This window comes from Amphiura filiformis, chromosome 2 (genome assembly GCF_039555335.1).
Source record: "Amphiura filiformis chromosome 2, Afil_fr2py, whole genome shotgun sequence".
Lineage (NCBI taxonomy): Eukaryota > Metazoa > Echinodermata > Ophiuroidea > Amphilepidida > Amphiuridae > Amphiura > Amphiura filiformis.
Window position 1 is genome coordinate 19,877,038 of NC_092629.1, and position 18,335 is coordinate 19,895,372.

Consider the following 18,335-nt stretch of genomic DNA (forward strand, 5'->3'; position numbering starts at 1 on the left):
GTAAACCTGTTTATGGAACAGTTTGAATGGTTGGCACTTACGTCGTATACTGGCACCCCCTCTACGCACTGGTTTCGATATGTCGACGACACTTGGGTTAAGATACGCAATGATCAATTAGCCCCTTTCTTCGATCACATAAATGGTGTCACGAGCATATCAAGTTCACACAGGAAGAACTAAAGGAAGGCAAACTCGCCTTTTTGGACTGTTCAGTTACTGTGAAAAGTGATGGCGGCTTAGCAACATCTGTGTATAGAAAGGACACACACACAGATCAGTATTTGTTATTCGATTCCCATCATCCTCTGATACACAAGTTGGGAGTAATACGGACTCTATTTCATAGAGCGGACACGATTCCGTCAAGCGAGGACGCAAAGGATAAGGAACGAGAACATCTTCGTAAGGCCTTGAACTTTTGCGGCTATCGCGATTGGACATTTTATAAAGCACTCTCTCAAACCAAATCAACTGATAAAGTGCCCACCTCACATGTGACACAAGCTGACGGTGAAAGTAAGCGTGGTAAGAACGTTACTATACCATACGTTTCTGGACTGGACTTCGCAGAGTTTTCCGCGATCAAGGAATCCCAGTGTCATTCAAACCTCAGAACACCTTGCGGCAATCGCTGGTCCACCCTAAGGACAAACAACCAAGGGACAAACAGAGCAACATTGTGTATGCAATTCAGTGTAATGACAGTGGATGCGACGACCTGTACATAGGGGAGACAAAACAAACTCTAGCGAAGCGCATGTACCAACATAGGAGGGCTAGCACTGGTTGCGGAGACCCGGCAGTGTACTCGCACTTAGACAGCACTAATCACTCGTTTGACAATAAAGACGTCAAGATAATAGATCGCGAAAGTAGATGGTTTGAGAGAGGTGTCAAGGAAGCGATTTATGTAAAACGGTAGGAGCCTTCACTCAACAAGGGAGGCGGCCTACGACACAACTTGACAGTGGCCTATTGTTCAGCGATCAAGAAGATCCCTCAGAGGTTTGGCTCATCTTGACCTGTGTCACAACATCCGCATCACAGGTCAACGAACTTTTCCCGCGATAACATCAGTGGGCCTGATGATGCATCCGAGATAGGATGTGAAATATTGCCACTCATCAAAACGTAAGTCCAGTAGATCAGATTATAATCTCAGTTCATAGACATAATTAGCGACGTTTCACATGGAGATAATTGGTAGTAAGTAGTTCGTGATATGAACTGTACAAATTCCCTTTATAAATGTGTTCTAACTAACCAGAATAATAAGTGCACGTGGTTTCACACGGTTTGAATCCTACAACCAATATATCCCATGTTCTGCTGCAGTGTATGAGTAGGCATCTTACCAAGATCAAGATAGTGATAGTGACACAAGGCCTTATCTATCTGCATGGTGCAATCATGGTAATTGGATATGATGGTGTATTTGTTTTAAGGATGAAACCACTGGCTCCTTTTGCATGAACATTAGACCAAATTACTATACAAGCTGTGCCAAAAGATTGGTTCCCAGCAGTTTTTACCGATTCTTTCAAATTAATGCATTATTAGATCCCCCTAAAATGATAAAATGACCAGACCATAAATCTTTTGTGACTGTTTATGACATTAATCAACTAATTATATGGATTATAATATGATGCAGTTTGATGTGGCAGTCATGTCCATAATCACTGGAAACTGATATGTACTAATCATTTTGATACAGCCTGTACACCTGATCCGTGAACTTTGTCTTTTTGAAAGACAATTCTTGTTAAAGTTTATACTAAAGGGTGGGACAAGTGATCTCCCATGTGACTTGTTGTGTCTGGAGTGGGACATGGGTTTTGACTCCACTCTAGACAGTGTGAAACACTTGGCAGTAAAACCACAGGGGTATGGTACAAACGAAATAATTCATGTCATAATTATTGCGAGTTGAAGTGGGTAATGGTGAATCCAACGGACGATGACACACAACACATTAAGGATACAAGAGGCCTAAGGATACCTTGCATATGAACAACAGGAAAGAAAAAAAGCAAGGTTCTTCATTTAGACCACAATAAGCTAGTTCACTGTTATTTTTGCAGGTTTCGCACTTCTGTTGGCCTTGGAACTGGTAATTTTTGGCTATCGAACTTTGCCTATACTTCTAAGGGGCGCACAATTAGATTTCAAAGGGGGGGGTGGGGGGAGCTTTTTGGAAAAAAAAACTTCCCCCACTAGTGAGACGAAAAAAAACTTCGCCCACTAGTGAGACGAAAAAACAAATTTTTTTGCCTCACTGATTAGTAAAAAAAAATTCCCCACTCAACTTTGTATAAAGGATCATACATTAAAATTAAAAAATAGATACTTCGCCGAAGGCGGCGAAAAAAAATCGCTGCCTTCGGAGGCGAAAAAAATCCGCAGCCTTCGGCGGCGAAAAAAAAATTCTGCCTGACCCAAACTCCAATGCCCCCCTGAGAATCTAATGGTGCGTCCCTAATGCCTACATTTGCTGTTTTTGTCTCCCCCCCCCCTGCATATTGTCTACTCCGTATTTTACTTGGTGCCACACATCAACTTGGCGTACCTTGCTCTTTTTCTTTCCCATTGCGAGTAACATTTGGTAAATATACAAGGAACTCAACATTATTGAAAAATACAAATGTTTTTTAGCCAACATGAGGTGGTAACATTGTGCTGAAGTCGCGGAATGCATTAGCAATTCACCTTTTGCACCTAAACATATTACAATAAGTCTATAGAATGATGATTGGAAAAGTAAACATAAAAAGAACAACTTACAGTCGTCATCTATGATGTTAACAGTTGCACTGCTTTGTGCACATATCACGCCGCCTATTGGCTGAGAAAGCGATACTTGGAAACACTCTGTTGGTTCCAGCCGCTCGTCATTGACAATTGTTATTTCTCGAGTTGTACAGATCTCATCAGGTGCGAAGCTGACACGCTGATTGATGACGATGTAATCACTAGGGGCTATAGCATCTACATTTGATGTCATTAGAACTGGGGAGGGGGAATGTCAAATTAATTATCGTTGTCTTTAAAATGATTATATATAATACGCCCAGGAGGGGGGCACTCCCGCTTTGGAGGTGACGCATATGTAGGGCTGTTAAGACACCGCTGTCACCCAATGACCCCATTCTTTGTCGAACACATGCTCTGTCACCCAAAGACCCCTTATATATTCCATTATATCTGTCACCCAGATACCCTTATTTTTGCAATTAGAACAGCAAATTCATTTTATCGCTGATTTTCTTACTTATTTTGAAATAACGAAGCCACTTGAAACCATTTTGATCCAGAAAAATTCAATATTCGAGGCTTCTTTGGGTTCTCATCTTTTTTTTTTTTAATGTCAGATTCTACCCCCCCAATTTAGGTCCAAAACATCCATCTCTCATTCAATGACCCTATATTTTGTATATTTTGCTCTCACCGAATATCCATTACTGTGAAAGTATCAGCCCTATACCTTAAGGGAAGGGGTATGAACGTTTGGACAGTATTTAATCTGGGACATTAGAGCACATCAGACATATCGCATTGCATTCTGAATACGAAGAATGGCCTTCTGATATCAAATAATTTTGATTTTTTGAAATTCGCAATGTAATACACATGTTATGGCAAATCATTAAAAATTGATATTTTTGATATTTAACAGTACTCGAAGTAAACTTTATAAATCTGATGATTTCTACCTAAAGTCTATGTAGGTGGGATGAAAAGCCGACGATCAATTGAAAATTTTGACCTTTCGTATTGAAGATATGGATTTTTTCCCCAAAACACCAAAAAAATTAGGTCTTTTGGGGAAAAAATCCATATCTTCAATATGAAAGGTCAAAATTTTCAATTGATCATCGGCTTTTCCTCCCAGCTACATACACTTTAAGACTATATCATTAAATTTATAAAATTTACTTCGAGGACTGTTATATCTCCAAAATGTGAAAAATATCAAATTTTAATAATTTGTCATAAAATTTGTATTATATCGTGAATTTCATAAAATGAAAATTATTTGATATCAGAAAGACATTCTTCGTATTCAGAATGCAATTCGATAGATCTGATGTGCTCTCATGTCCCATAAAAAATGCTCTCGAAACGCTCAAAACGCTCATTCCATGCAGTTCCCTTAATCTATTTTATATATTAAATTGAGCCCCCGGGTACAAATACGCAAGCTTCGTCTGAGTGGATCCATATTTGAAATGTCTAGACGATGCTGTAATTTAGTTTTAATAAATGTTTGATTTTCCTGTTTTGTTTAGTGCACTCAAATACCGATGTAAAAGTAAACGGAGAATATCTTTAAAAGGGATATTATACTTCAGTCGCATACGTAAAACTTTGTCTGCGCAAAGGCCTACATACCAACACTTCCTTCCTGGCTCACGTCCATTTTCCTGCAGATCCATATCTTCACAGCAGAACTCGACTCCATGACAGGATAAAATGTGCTGTTAAGGCAGAACTCGCTTTCTATAAATTAAAATAATAGCAACATTTATATAATACCTATGTTACGAGTCGTACTTGACTAGTCGACTCAATGCCATAATCACCTTTTACCCACATTCACACGAATGCACAACACAAATACACTGTTTGATTAAGCTAACCAAATCTAAGTCTTTAATTGAAAGCAAGTTATATGACAACAAGTGTACATACACAATAATCAAATATAATCACTCTTTAACTATTTAGTACTTAGCCAGCATTCTTCTTCTTCTTGGTGATCATAAAGAGTTCTTGCAATGTTCTGGACGACTGATGTAATAAATCCTTAATCACTTGTCCTGCGAAAATCAGCGAAGTCCAGTGTACACTTGCGTTTATAAATATCCTTGCGTATGAAATCCTCACACAAAAATGGCGTTGCTTTCTCCAAACCGTTATTTCCTTGCGCTGCTTTCTCCAAACTTAACTCCTTGCGCTGCTTTCTCCAAACTTAACTCCTTGCGCTGTTTTCTCCAAAAATGGTGCTATTTCCACCTTTCACACAGTATCTTCAGGAAGCAGGACTGCGATGCAGTTGTCCCCACTTATATTGACAGTTGCGTTGAATCAAAACACCAGACTTCAGCAAGTCGACAGAAGAATATATATTCCTTTCTTGGAAGAAGTACGTTCTTTGACATATTCTAGATCTTCTCCGACAACACTGTCAAATAGTAGTACTTTGACTACATAAAATATTTCTGGTTTGCAATTTCCTTTCTTTGAAGGAATTGGATTGTAAGCATATTAGCTAGCTAGCCCAAATCAACACTATAAACTGTCTCAATTATAAAGACTATTGCAGCCTGTCAGATCTGTATCCAGATGATAATAATTGTAACCTTTTCCATGAAGTCCGACACAATCTGCAGTAGACCCTATGTCTTACTTTAGTCAATTTTCGTAGCTCCGAAATAATAACCATAATTTCAGCATGTCGGTGAAAACATCTATCCATCTTCATCGCTCAGAGGCTGTTTTAAATAGCACTGTAGGAAACTCATGATTTCCATGACCACACTCAGTAATACTCCCTGAGTATCCTGATTTTAACTGGTTAACATTAAATACTCTCAATTTGAGAGCTATAGCTACATCCATTCACATAACAATCACATCGATACAGGTCTGCCTAGAATTATTGCCAGCATGATGTTTTATAGCAAACCTTCTGGGATTTTCCCAAATGTTCTAATAATAGACAGTACCACTGACCATTGTGCGCGTGCATTATTGCAACATTCTGATATCAGGGGATTTTCCCCTTGACATAAATAGTCTTGATTAATGATGTTGTTATTGCATTCATCTATATCTGGGTTTTCCCTTAGATGTCATAATAAACAAACTATTGCATGATTAGAAAGGTAACTTCCCCTATTTCATGATACACAATTATACTGGGTACATCACACCTAAAATATGTATACCACCAGTGAAGGATCCCTCATATGAAATGAAAAATATCCGACGAGTTTGTAACCCACACCTTACCAGAGAGTTTCCTCTCGGTAAAGCGTAGAAATAAGCGGTTCTTCTAGGTAAAACGTTACCTTTTAACACGAATTAAAATTTAAAATTCAAAATGAAAGCCAAACAATACAAACTCACAATGTGCAAAAGCGATTCATAGGTCCAGGTAGACTATCATAAAAATGGACACCCTAACAGGCCTAAGGAAATTCATTATAAAAATAGGGATTAATGACCCCTCCTTCTATCCTTCTACTTTATAAAAACCTTTTTTAGGTTCCCTAGATGGTCCCAAGACATATTCAATATGTTCACAAAATTAGGGGTCAAATTTTAAACTTGCTCAAATGTTGTTAAAAACAAGTATTCAAAAAAATTATGGTATATCCGAAAAAGTTTGACCAACATGTGACACACCGTTCTTAAAGCCATATTCTAACATTTGCTGAGAAGAACGGCCTCAATAAAATTTTAAATTCAGGTTTTTACACAATTGTAATGTACTTTAGTAAACAAAGATTCTCTGCAAAAATCAAGACTTTAGGTGCTGTAGTTTTGTCAAAATCCGTGATTTTGAATAAACCGCTGGAACCGTCGTTTTATTATTACGATAGAAATATTAGTCGAACGCGTATGTGTTGATCATAACACACCCCTACGTACACGGCATGCGGGACACACACACACGCCAGAGGATCATACTGTATTACAACCGCCGGAGTAACATGCATTGGCGCTAGTAGTACATTCCAATTTTCTTTGCTTTGCCTAACTTGTTCGGCTCAAAATTAAAAGGGGACAAATCTGACAGTAAAAGCTAACATTTTATGGAAAATAAATACTAATCTATTTTTAAAGAAATGTTATAATATGGCTTTAAGTATAAACGAAACTTCTTTGAAGATTGCCACAGTACGAACATTTTCAATTTTGCAGTACGAAAAAAAAGACCTAAATTGCTGCTGATAAATACCTATGTATTAGATGTTACAAAAATAGTGTTGCCAGTTTTCTTACCCACCTAGAATATTGTGTAATATGCAATGCAAAGTGCAAAATCCCTCTTTTTTTGCATTTTGTTTCATTACAAAAAGTTGTATAACTTTAAATTCAATAACTCTCAAGAAGAGGTTTGCTGATTAAAGTCAGGGGTTGGATGAGAATAACCATGAATGGAGATGATCAACCAACAGAAAAAATTGGGCTCTTTACCCTATAACGAAGTTTTACTTAAAGTTCGCTATTTTCGATAAAAATGAGCTAATTACATAGCACTTTCACAGTATAAAAAATCCTTTATTGGCTTGTGATTTGCAAATAACATACCCAGAATAGTTCATTGACCCATCATAACCATAGTGTAATGGGATATTGAAAGGTATCTCTATAATTCATAAAATAAAACCACTGTCTACCAATTATTAGAAACACCCCAATTAATATACTGCCCCCAATTATGCAAATTAGGCCCTATACCCAGTGCACCGTCCCAGCAATAATTAAGATTTAGAACTGTGTGAGGAACTTGAACTTTGTGAGGAACTTAAACTGTGTGTGAAGTTGAACTTGGAGCTGTGTGCTGGAAAGAAGATTTTATATATATTTGTGTGCCCTTGGATAATACTGAAAGTCTTTTAAATTTTGTATTGTAATATTATAGATCTCCAAAATTAGGCCATGTTATAAAACTTTTGCCCAAAAGCATGAGTGCAGTAGTTTCAGTGTATGGTCTTAGTGCACAATTTCATTGCCATTGAGATGATGATTTTTAAAAAACTTCCAAAATTGCTTCTTTTTCATTTTGTCATTAAAATCCATGGCTACCATGCCAATCTATGATAGTTTCAGAGAAGTTTGGTGCAATTCCAGCACTTATACGAATTAAGTGTTTAAGTTATACTTTTTCTTGTATTTTGCTGTGTGATGGAAGTTTTGCTGTGACGCAACAGATCTGTGTGTGTTGACATAAGCCATGAGTCATGCATGTCAATTCCTTTGCTCTTTCAGCCTAAATTGCCAAAAGCATACATTGTATTGATTGCACAGCTGGAATTCTATTTATCTCAAAGTGTGTTTTTATAAAAACAACTTGTGGATTTTTGATGATGAAATGAAATATTTGTTAACTTTTCGGCCTTTGTGATTTTTACTTAGTTGATTTCATCTCATGTTTAGACTTTAAAATATTGTGCCTTAGTCAGATGAAATTTACATGTACCAGGCTTTGGTGTTTATTCGAAGTGGTTCATGAGATTTTATTCTTAGTCTAGTATCTTAGTATGATTGGAGTTCAATTATAAATTTATTCTGCATATTTAGCGTTGACTATGTACGGGAGGGAATGAATGATTTTGCTGTTAAATTAATAGGGAGGTGATCATGTGAAATTGGGTTGTCTTTCATTGGATTTGTTTCTTCATTAATATTTTTTTGGGATGATTGGGAACTCCGCTCATGCTAAGATGTTTTGTACATAAAGTTGTATTTAAACGTCTAAAACACTTTTGTGTGTTTATACACAAACACACTTTTAGAGGCTTTGCAATTGTATTCAGGGACATAAGGGAGTGTTCATTAATACTTTGGTAGGGGGGCTGGTCTTCCTCAAATTTTTCGCTCGAAAACTTTTTGACCCCCCTCGATGGACTGCTAAACTTTTTGACCCCCCCCTCTTTTGTCTTTTGACAGACAACCCCCCCCATTATCGTATAACACACATACTTAATAGTGTTGTTTCCAGTGGTGTGGTATCTGGGTCACATTTCATTGAGGGAGGCAAATGTTTGAAACATTCCCGGTGGGACAATTGCGCATGAAATACAAGCACAAGCTAAGGAAATTTTCATTTTATTTTGTCTCAAATCAGGGTGTTTATTACAATTTTTATTTGGAGGTTCATAGGCACATCACCATAATTGGGATCCGTGGCTATTATGATAGTACAAATGCACGCGAACCGCACAAATAATTTGGCCATATTGAAGCTTGAATGGTCAAATATTGTTAAAATTGGAACTAATTTATGCAAAAAGCTAAAATGGTGAAATATGAGATTAATTTGGTCACGCAAATGTACACAGGTATCAGTTTTGGCCCCAAAGACCGTGGTACCTGGGCCTGTGCCCACTCTGCCCGATGGTAAATCTACCCATGGGCCTATGTGTACAAAATAATTTTGCAATGAGAAATAGTAAACTGAAGTGTGCAGTTTACGTGCAAAGAAATCCAATTTATTTGCAATATTTTCTTGATTTAATTGTATTTTGATCAGATTGGTACATAATCATATTTGTAGCCTACTTTGAAGAGATATAAAATTCTATGATAAAAAGTGCCAGTATTTCTTAGACCAACCCAGATGTTGCTGATCATCTTTAATGTTATATTAATTAAAAGATATGTGTACACTAAGTGCCATCATTTTTTCAAACAAAAGCACTGAAAATCCAAACTTGCCCATGTTAAAAGTGATATAGAGGGTCTCAATGCGTGTGAAGCGCGCGAAAATTTTGGGTTTTGAACAGGAAAACTTTTTTGGCCCCCTTTCCTACCACCTAAAACTTTTTGGTCCCCCCTCTTTTAAGGTCCAAAACTTTTTTTGCCCCCATCCCTTTTTACCAGCCCCCCCCCACCAAAGTATTTCTGAACACTCCCTAACAAACTCAGGTTTTGCAAGGTCTATCAGAGTTGTTAATAGTACATAGTTTTTATTTATTTCCATATTTGATATTTTTGTATTCAGACATGAGTCATTCCATTTGATAAACAAAAGCAGTATTATTTTTTTGTTAATTTATTTGAACCAAAGTGAAATCTTGGTCGAGTTTGGATAGGATCTTTTGACATCATAAATTGTTTGATTTATGACAAAAACTCAGTATTATTGATCTTGTTGAGGCACACCTACGGGGTATGGTCAATCTTTGTACCAAATATGAGCCCCAGGGCCCTTGTAGTTTTGGAGATAGCCCTGTCAATATAAATGGTCAGGAAAAGGAGAAGAAGAAGGAGAAGGAGAAGAAGGAGAAGACTAAAGAGCATAAGCAGAATATCTATGCCCTGTTGCACAGGCATAGATAAAGAGCATAAGGAGAATATACATATATAACCACAGGATAACAATATACCCGTCCATGCTTCGCATGCGGGTATAAGAAACCACAGGATGGGAAGATACCCTGCATGCTATTGCATGCGGGTATAAAAACAGAGTATCACTGCAGTTTTCTTTGAGGTCCATCACAGACTCCTCCAGTGCGTAGCCGGATTCTAGCTCCGGCAAACCCACCAATAAAACCACTTGCTAAGTACCTAGCCGCTCGGTCCCGTCACAGTACTATTTATATTTTTCTCTGTGTTTTATTTCCACAGAGGTTTCGGTATTTTTCGGTATTCCGTTATTATTCTTCATTGGTATTCCGGGATTATTTATTGTTCTCGATTACATTCTAGTATTATATCGTTGGTGTTGCGATATTATTGATTGTTAAGAGATTGTTATGAGAAAAGGAGCATATAAAGCTACCAATTGCAATAGAAAAAATACATGTGTGAAACGTGCTTTAATATCTAAGGTTTGTGTCAAATCTACTATAGACTGTAGGGCAAGGGTGGAAAATGTCTCTACTTTTTAAGTTCCGTGGTCCACACTTAGGGAGGAAGTTGTGTACTCAACATTGCAAGTTGTTGCCCCACGCAAAAAGTTGCTCCTTACGAAGATATAGGGTGAAAACAAAGAATTGCATAAAGATAACGTATACTTGGTGCATCCCCCTTGAAATGGCACTATTTGACATTGAAATGGAATGAAACTGCTGAGATATGTTTGCCATCATATTTTCTTTGCAAATCAATATTTTAACAACCAAAATAACGGTTACTTCATGTAGATGAAAAAGTACCGCGCAGTTGATGTTTTTTCATCAAAATGGCCACTTTTCAAGAAATAATAGTATATTTTGCAATACTACATGTTTTTTATGTTCGGAGAACATATCTTACAATGGTTTCTGTAAATATTTTGCATTCAGGACTGCTGACATCACCATATTACCCTGAACCCGGCATCTTTTAAATAACATCTCACGTTATAAACCCCTATTCTTCAAATCATGCGCGTTAAAACAGAGTGTAGACAAGAATGATTCAGTCAAAACAGATGCACAAAAGTCAATCAGATTTATAACATAAATTTTAAAATGAATCAGTTTTAATTTCCTATTTCTTTTCAAAACAGTTATTAAAGGCCCATTCAGTGATTTACTCATCCGGACGATGGTAAAAATCATAAAAATTCAGATTTTGGTACCTTTGTCACCGGGCTTTGTCATTGTCACAGATGTGTTAACATAACCTGCCAGTGGTTTAGCCGAAAGCCGTGTATTTTATTTAACTTGGACATAATTAGGCATTTTACATGAATTTGTAATCTGACAGTGTATAAATTAGCTACATGTATTTGAATGGGGCTTCCCCTTGGTCAATTCTGCTGTTTTCTTTGTTTTTTGCTCAATTTTGCATTTTAAAAATCTCAAATGACAATTTGAATGACTTATCCTTCACTTTTAAGTGATACATTATAAATATAAATTATAAACAATTTTAATTGTAAAATCTAATGTTAAATATCATACCATAGGAAAGGAATTTGTTATGTATCGTTGTATAACAAATTTACCTGTCTGTGATTTGTGCAATGGTATAATTGTGAAATTTGGGTTTGCCTTCACCTTTTATAGTGCTTTTAATAAGTGTAACGAATGTTAGACAACAGCCTGCCTAAAAGCACGACTAGTCGGATTAACATTTGGATGGATGAACAAATTGTCTTTTAATACACATGTTTCAAAATGTTTATTTACCTATCAATCTGAAGGAAACAATAACACCACAAGTGTTAAAAAAACACCCCTGGGTGCGGTCCTCTATTAACTCCAACCCACTGTTACCTTTTAAAACACCAGAATGTATGCAGTGTAGGTTAGGGTTAGGGCGTTAGGGTAAAGTTTAGGGTTAAAGTTAGGGTAAGGATTAGGGGGTATATAACTTATTGGGTCTATTATCTACAATTTGCGCATTTCGAGATATGGGCAAAAAACATACTGATAGCCATTTGTTGCTCTAAACACCAGACCCCCTGTATTGCATACACAAACTCTATGGAAGGTTTTCAGATAGCCTTCCCTAAGTTGTTGCACATAACAAAATAGCACTTTTGCTCTTTGAAGTCTGATTTTGAAATTTCAATGCAGATAGCCCTTTGTGTCCAGAATATTCCCAGTGTTCTCAGCATTATTTTGGTACCAAAACCCACAATATCACCAAAAATGCAGATGGCCAAAATTGCACTGAAGACCTCGATATACATAAATTTGTGCACAATTATTTTCCACATGTGATCCATTTCAGTGGCAATACTCCCTCTGTTTTCCCGGTCAATAAACCCGGGAGGGGGGGGGTGGTAGACACTCAACTTTAGAAGTGACAGGTATGTGTCACGAAATAGGGCCTATCGGTACAAACATTATTTTATAAAGGGGGTGGTGGTTAATTCATTGGGTACAAACAAAATGAAAAGGGGTCATTTGGGTATAATATTTTGTGAAAAGGGGGTCATTGGGTATAAAATTTCAAAAAAGCGGTAGAGTAAAATAGGAAAAAAAATAGCAAAATTCTATTTCTTGTTCCAAATTACCCGAATGGGTCATTAGGTATAGCCGCACCTGAAAAAAGGTGTCATCTGGTATGACTTTAAAAAAAAAAGGGGGGGGGGTCATCGGGTATAGTCGACTTCAAAAGAGTGGGCCTAATGACAGGCACATAGGCCTACCGTCACTTCTACAGTTGAGTGCCCCTCCCCCGGAATAAACCGGTAGATACCAAATCAGATTTCAATAGAAAAAGTGAGCTCTCATATGATTATGCAGAGATACGTGCGCTATATTCTACTGTACTTTTATTGCGAGTAATATACTGTAAAGATTTGCCTTATGGCACTATAAGCTGCCTTGAACTAACTGGAATTTTAGGCACAATCTAAAAGTGCCCTCCCGTAAAAAATCTCCACAGCAAATAAATGTACACACCCTTAATTCTTTTTTGGATTTTGAGAGGAGGGGGCTCTCTATTTGTACATGAAATTTACCCAAGGCAAAGAAACTCATCATGTGCGCCATTAGACGAACCTTTAAGGTAGCTTTTTATGACTACTTATTGAACACTTACAATAATTTCGATTTCAACTGAATGTGTTCATCATGATTAATAATATTTTTTTATTTCTCAAACCCATACCCATACTCATACTCATACTCTTATCCATAAGTTTCTAGGGGAAGCTAAATTTGTTACTTCCATCAGTTTTTAGTTAAAATTAGTTTCATAAAGGGTAGCAGGGTGATGACAGCAATCCTGATAATGTAAACAATATTCAGAAACCAGAGAGAGATGTTTATAGAAGCATAGAGAGCATGTACGATTGCAAATTGTCAAGTACTGTAGACATGATATACATCATTTTAAAGCTAATTTCAAGCAAAATATTTTGGTTGAATATCTCAAAAATGATGATTGGCGACTTCCGGGCTCAGTTGTGCTGAGGGGTCACCTATATGCTGGCAAAGTATAACTTCCTCCCTAAGTGTGGACCACGGAACTTAGGAATTAGAGGCAATGCCCTATAGCCTACTAGTCCACACGGTGTGTTCTGCCACACCAACGAGCCCGTGGTGGTGATAATACTAAACCAGTAGCCCGTACCAGTCTCCGGCCCCGCCACAATAGCTTATCATTTATTTAAAAGGGCATTTCGTGATCCACAGCCTCATCCCCCCACTTTTCTCAAAAAATGTTGAGATTTTTATATCACTGGAAACCTCTGGCTACATAATGTTTATGTACAAAATATTTCTTGCAGATTAATTCGTTTAGCAAAGATATCGTGAAATTTGAATTTCGTTCTGGTGCACCAGAACGAAATTACAACACATTGTCTATGGAGCAGTGTAATACACATAATCATGCATATCGGAATTAACTGAAATTTTGGGAATATGCTTTTATCGTGGATATGGACTGAAAAATGTCATAAAAAGAGGATGCTAGGATCACGAAATACTCCTTTAAGTATAAACCGTTTCATTTAGTAAACTGCCAGTGACCCCTCCCCCACCCACACACTAAAAACTACGGGGTTATATTTTCCGTGGTCATTTTGAATTGACCACGTTTGGGGTTGTTTTGACCCTTCAAGGGGGTTGTACTGTTTTAATTTGACCACATTCACGAGGTCATTTTAGCCACGACGAACGTGGTCAAAAACTTAGTGGTCATTTTGCCGATACCGTCGCGCATTGATATCAGTTTCAATCTTCCGCTTTGAAAATCTCAATCATAAATGAGTTTAAACATGAGCTGCAATTAATGTTTGTTGATTAATAAATAAAACTAATTTTTTGACCGAAGTTACCCAATTTGTCAACTTTATAATGACTTGCATTTCGGAACTATTTGCACACACGGTGTGCATCGGCTCACATGGTCAGATCAGCGCCATATTTGTTCTGATTGTGCAGCTCAGCGGATTGTCGTGTGTGCTTGTCTGCATGATGGAATATGAAAAGTTAGTTGAAAAGTGAGACTGCAAGGATGCATAGACCCTTGTCTATGCACGCAGATTCATTCAATTTCATGCTGTCGTGGCTGGTGTCTTGGCTGCAGTTGTTATAAGCTTAGGCCTATATCATGTAAGCTTATAATACGTGAACTGTCATAGGCGATGACGGACTGTGTGTGAGTGTGATACACAGACGCATTTTGCAGTTTGCTGTTTATGTAATGCTTTATCTGTGCAGAAACACACTTATGTCCTGGTGGGACCAGCATGACCATATGCCTACTAAAAAATCCAAACAACCCCTAAATGTGGTTATTGAGTAACCCTATAAAACAACCCTTTCAAATGGGTCATTTCATTTGACCCCGAAATGAGGTCATTAAGTAACCCAATAAGGCAACCCTTTTGAAGGGGTCATTTCATTTGACCCCGAAATGTGGTAATATTTTGACCCCAATGGGGTTACTATTTGACCCAAATACGTAGTCATTGCAATGACCCCGACCAATGGGGTCAAAATGACCCCGTTAGTGGTATGGTGTTTAGTTGATAACTATGCTGGGGTCAAAAATGACCCCGTTTGGGTCATTTTTTGACCCCGTAGTTTTAAGTGTGCATATGGTTAATAATGCATGAAAAATGTGCAAAGTTAGGCCGCAAATAGTTACCATAGGGCATTAATTGTTTTGGTGGTGAGTCAAAATCGATATAATGTATGAAAAAACTATTGTGCATGTATAGGTTCATTTATTGTCGGATTTCTGTATATAGAACACGCAGTTATCAACAATTGAGCGCTATTAATACACATTAATGTTTTTAAACAAATAAAATTCCAAAATATGGTACGTTTTCTGTCTTTGCTTGTCACGTGGTATGTTGAAGTAATGACTTTGCGATTATATGTTTAAATTTTCACGATGACACCAACAAGTCCTTGTGGCCGAGCAGTCTAAGGCGCTGGTGATATATCGATACTGCCTACATGATAGCGGCTTAGTGCAGCGTGGGTTCGAGCCCCGCCGGCGCCTCTGCCGAAATAAATTTCCTTTTTTTTTTTAATTTCATAATTATTATGTTAGGGAAATGTGGCTGGGAGAATGTATGTATGGCGAAGAGCGGTGTGCTCTGTGACATCGTATATATTTGCTTTAGACTTGACCAAGTCTAGTCGACATGGTTAAGACAGTAAAATTGATTTTCAGAACATGTAGGCCTATGCCTAAATTACTAAGTTATACGGGGCGTGTGCCATATTATTGTTAAGCTAACATAGGCCAATTATCTTGTATTTAGCATACTTTACAGTTAACATTGGCCTACTTTATGAAGTAGTATCAATGAATCATCAAACATTAAAAATTATCATGTAGGCTTATATACCAAAATAATTAAGTTAAAAATCTTGCAAACAAGATATAATAGGTATAACTTCTGACTGATGGCACTATTTTTGGTGCTACAAGCATGTAATCTAAAACTATAATAAAAATTCATTTAAAAAGGGAATGGGCGCCCAATGTGAGCTTGGTCGTGATGTGGTGAATTCCATGGTGTTTAGATTTGGTATTATTATCTGTTGCAAACCCGATGACACCTCACACACCGACACCGCCTGGCTAATAATTATTTGGTGCAGAAGGGACACTAAAATGAATACACGGGATCGATACACGTGAATTGCTATGCACGATTTTGATATCAGACGAAAATCTTCTGATACCGGGTTAGAAAATGATGAATATCTCCCGTCATGATTTTCTCAAGAAACCAGATTTGGTCTCATAAACTTGGAAATACGTGTTGAACAGATATGATAGTCGCTAGAATGCGCTTTGAAAATTGGCCGTGCGCTTTGAACTCAAAATTTGACCATTTTATATTGCGTTGGTCCTGTTATGGACTACAGCGTGCAGCGTGTAGTACAGCTGCACTCACTGTAGGCAGTATAAAAATCGATGACCATTGACCTCAATGGGGTATACAAGCTTAATCACGCACAACCAAGATTGATTACCCGGCTATTGTGAGTAGCCTTAGTTATGTCCCTCGACTAATTATTAGTTTAAAAAGAGCTTTAAAGGTTTGAACCAAATGGCTAATCGTGGCTGTGGATTTAACCTACCATGGCGATTCCTGCCATGAAGATATAGGGTCGAAGACACTGTGCCTCATTAGAGAAATCAGACCTGTCGATAGGTGTAAAGAGGGGATAAAATGGGGTCATATTATGGCACGAATGGGGCCATATTATAAAGAAAGTTTTGCTACATTGCAACGCAATATATCATTCACCAATCAGTGAATAAAAGACAAATATAGGCCTAATACGTACATACCAAGTATATTGAAGTTTATATACCTCAAATATAAATTCCTGTCATCTGATTGGTTGAATGTGCAGTCATTGAATTAACTATGCCCTCAAAATGAACTATGGGCCGGTCCATGGAAATGAACTATGGACCGGTCACGTGCGTCCCGATCAAATTGCGCAATCGCAACATCCACGCATCCATTCGGTATATAAAACAAATATTGACTGCGTTATTCGGGACATGGTTAAGATTATAGGCCCGCGGTGATCTCAAAACCATGCTATGACTCTCGGCTGCGCCTCGGGTCATAGCATGGTTTGAGATCACCTTGGGCCTATAATCTTAACCATGCCCCTCATAGCAGTCAATATTTGTATAATATTAAGGCATATGCCTAATTTCCTCCAACCTTGACTAAGCCTGTAGTTATTTCTATTTTTAGTGACAGTTTTTGTTCTATATAGCCAAACTTTATTACCAAAATTATTAACATCTCCCAATCCGCAAAACGAAACCATGAAAATACACCAAGCGCCTGTTTTCCCTCGCTGGCATCAACAGCCAAAGCTGCACAGCGCCATCGGTTTATTTGGTGTTTTTACGACTGAGTCCATTAATTTTGTATTTTAAACAAAGGATACGGGCCTATACGCACAAGATTTCATCCCGTGCATATTAAATTATTAGTAAGCAATAATAAAATAAAAAAACAAGCTAGTTGTGTGTTATTTCTAAGCTGGGCATACTTTAAGGTTAAATACAATTGATTTTCAAGGCTTGGTTCCAGAGGGGCGTAAGTTAATAATGGAAACAGCCACGCAGAAAAGAATGAACTCACGCGTACAATAGTGTATCAATCTGAACTTGGGCCACGGACAAACCGCGGCTCGTGAGTCATCCTATGGGGGGTGATTGTGGGCAGCCGTTTTCGGCAATTTTCCTTTGGATTTTCTAAATTTTCAATTTTTAAAATTATCCTGGATGATATCTGTCGTGAAATAAATCAATGCTTCTATAGGCTATAATAGGCCTATATGCCTATTTATACCCTGATTATGCAATATATAGGCCTACAACAATAACTACAACAACAGTAACAAAACCAACAACCAATATTTTGTTAATCTAATTTGTAAAAATATATTCATAGGCCGCGACTATTAGACTAGTATAGCCTAAAAATTCCTGAATTATATAATGAAAAAAAACGGGCAAAAACAATCAATCGCTGCAGTCAGAAAGAAAGAAACGAACAAGAAAAAAGAAAAAAGTGAGAGAAAAATAAAATAGATGGAACGGAATGGACCACATAGGGACTCGAACACGTACCAAAGTTTTCCAGCTCAAAACTATAGTATTATATAGTCGAACGTGAGTCCGACGCGCTAACCGATTGAGCTACTGAG

At 37.5% G+C, this 18,335-nt stretch overlaps 1 protein-coding gene across 1 annotated transcript in view; it reads right to left on the minus strand.

Annotated features, from left to right (window-relative positions):
* Positions 1 to 18,335, minus strand: part of LOC140145965 (extracellular matrix organizing protein FRAS1-like) — a 141,387-nt gene that overhangs the window by 65,741 nt on the left and 57,311 nt on the right. Inside the window, exons 7-8 of the mRNA XM_072167702.1 lie at positions 4,396 to 4,503; positions 2,788 to 3,012 (exon numbers count right to left, since the gene is read on the minus strand). Coding sequence (XP_072023803.1) covers positions 2,788 to 3,012; positions 4,396 to 4,503 — 333 coding nt within the window. The remainder of the gene's footprint in view (positions 1 to 2,787; positions 3,013 to 4,395; positions 4,504 to 18,335) is intronic.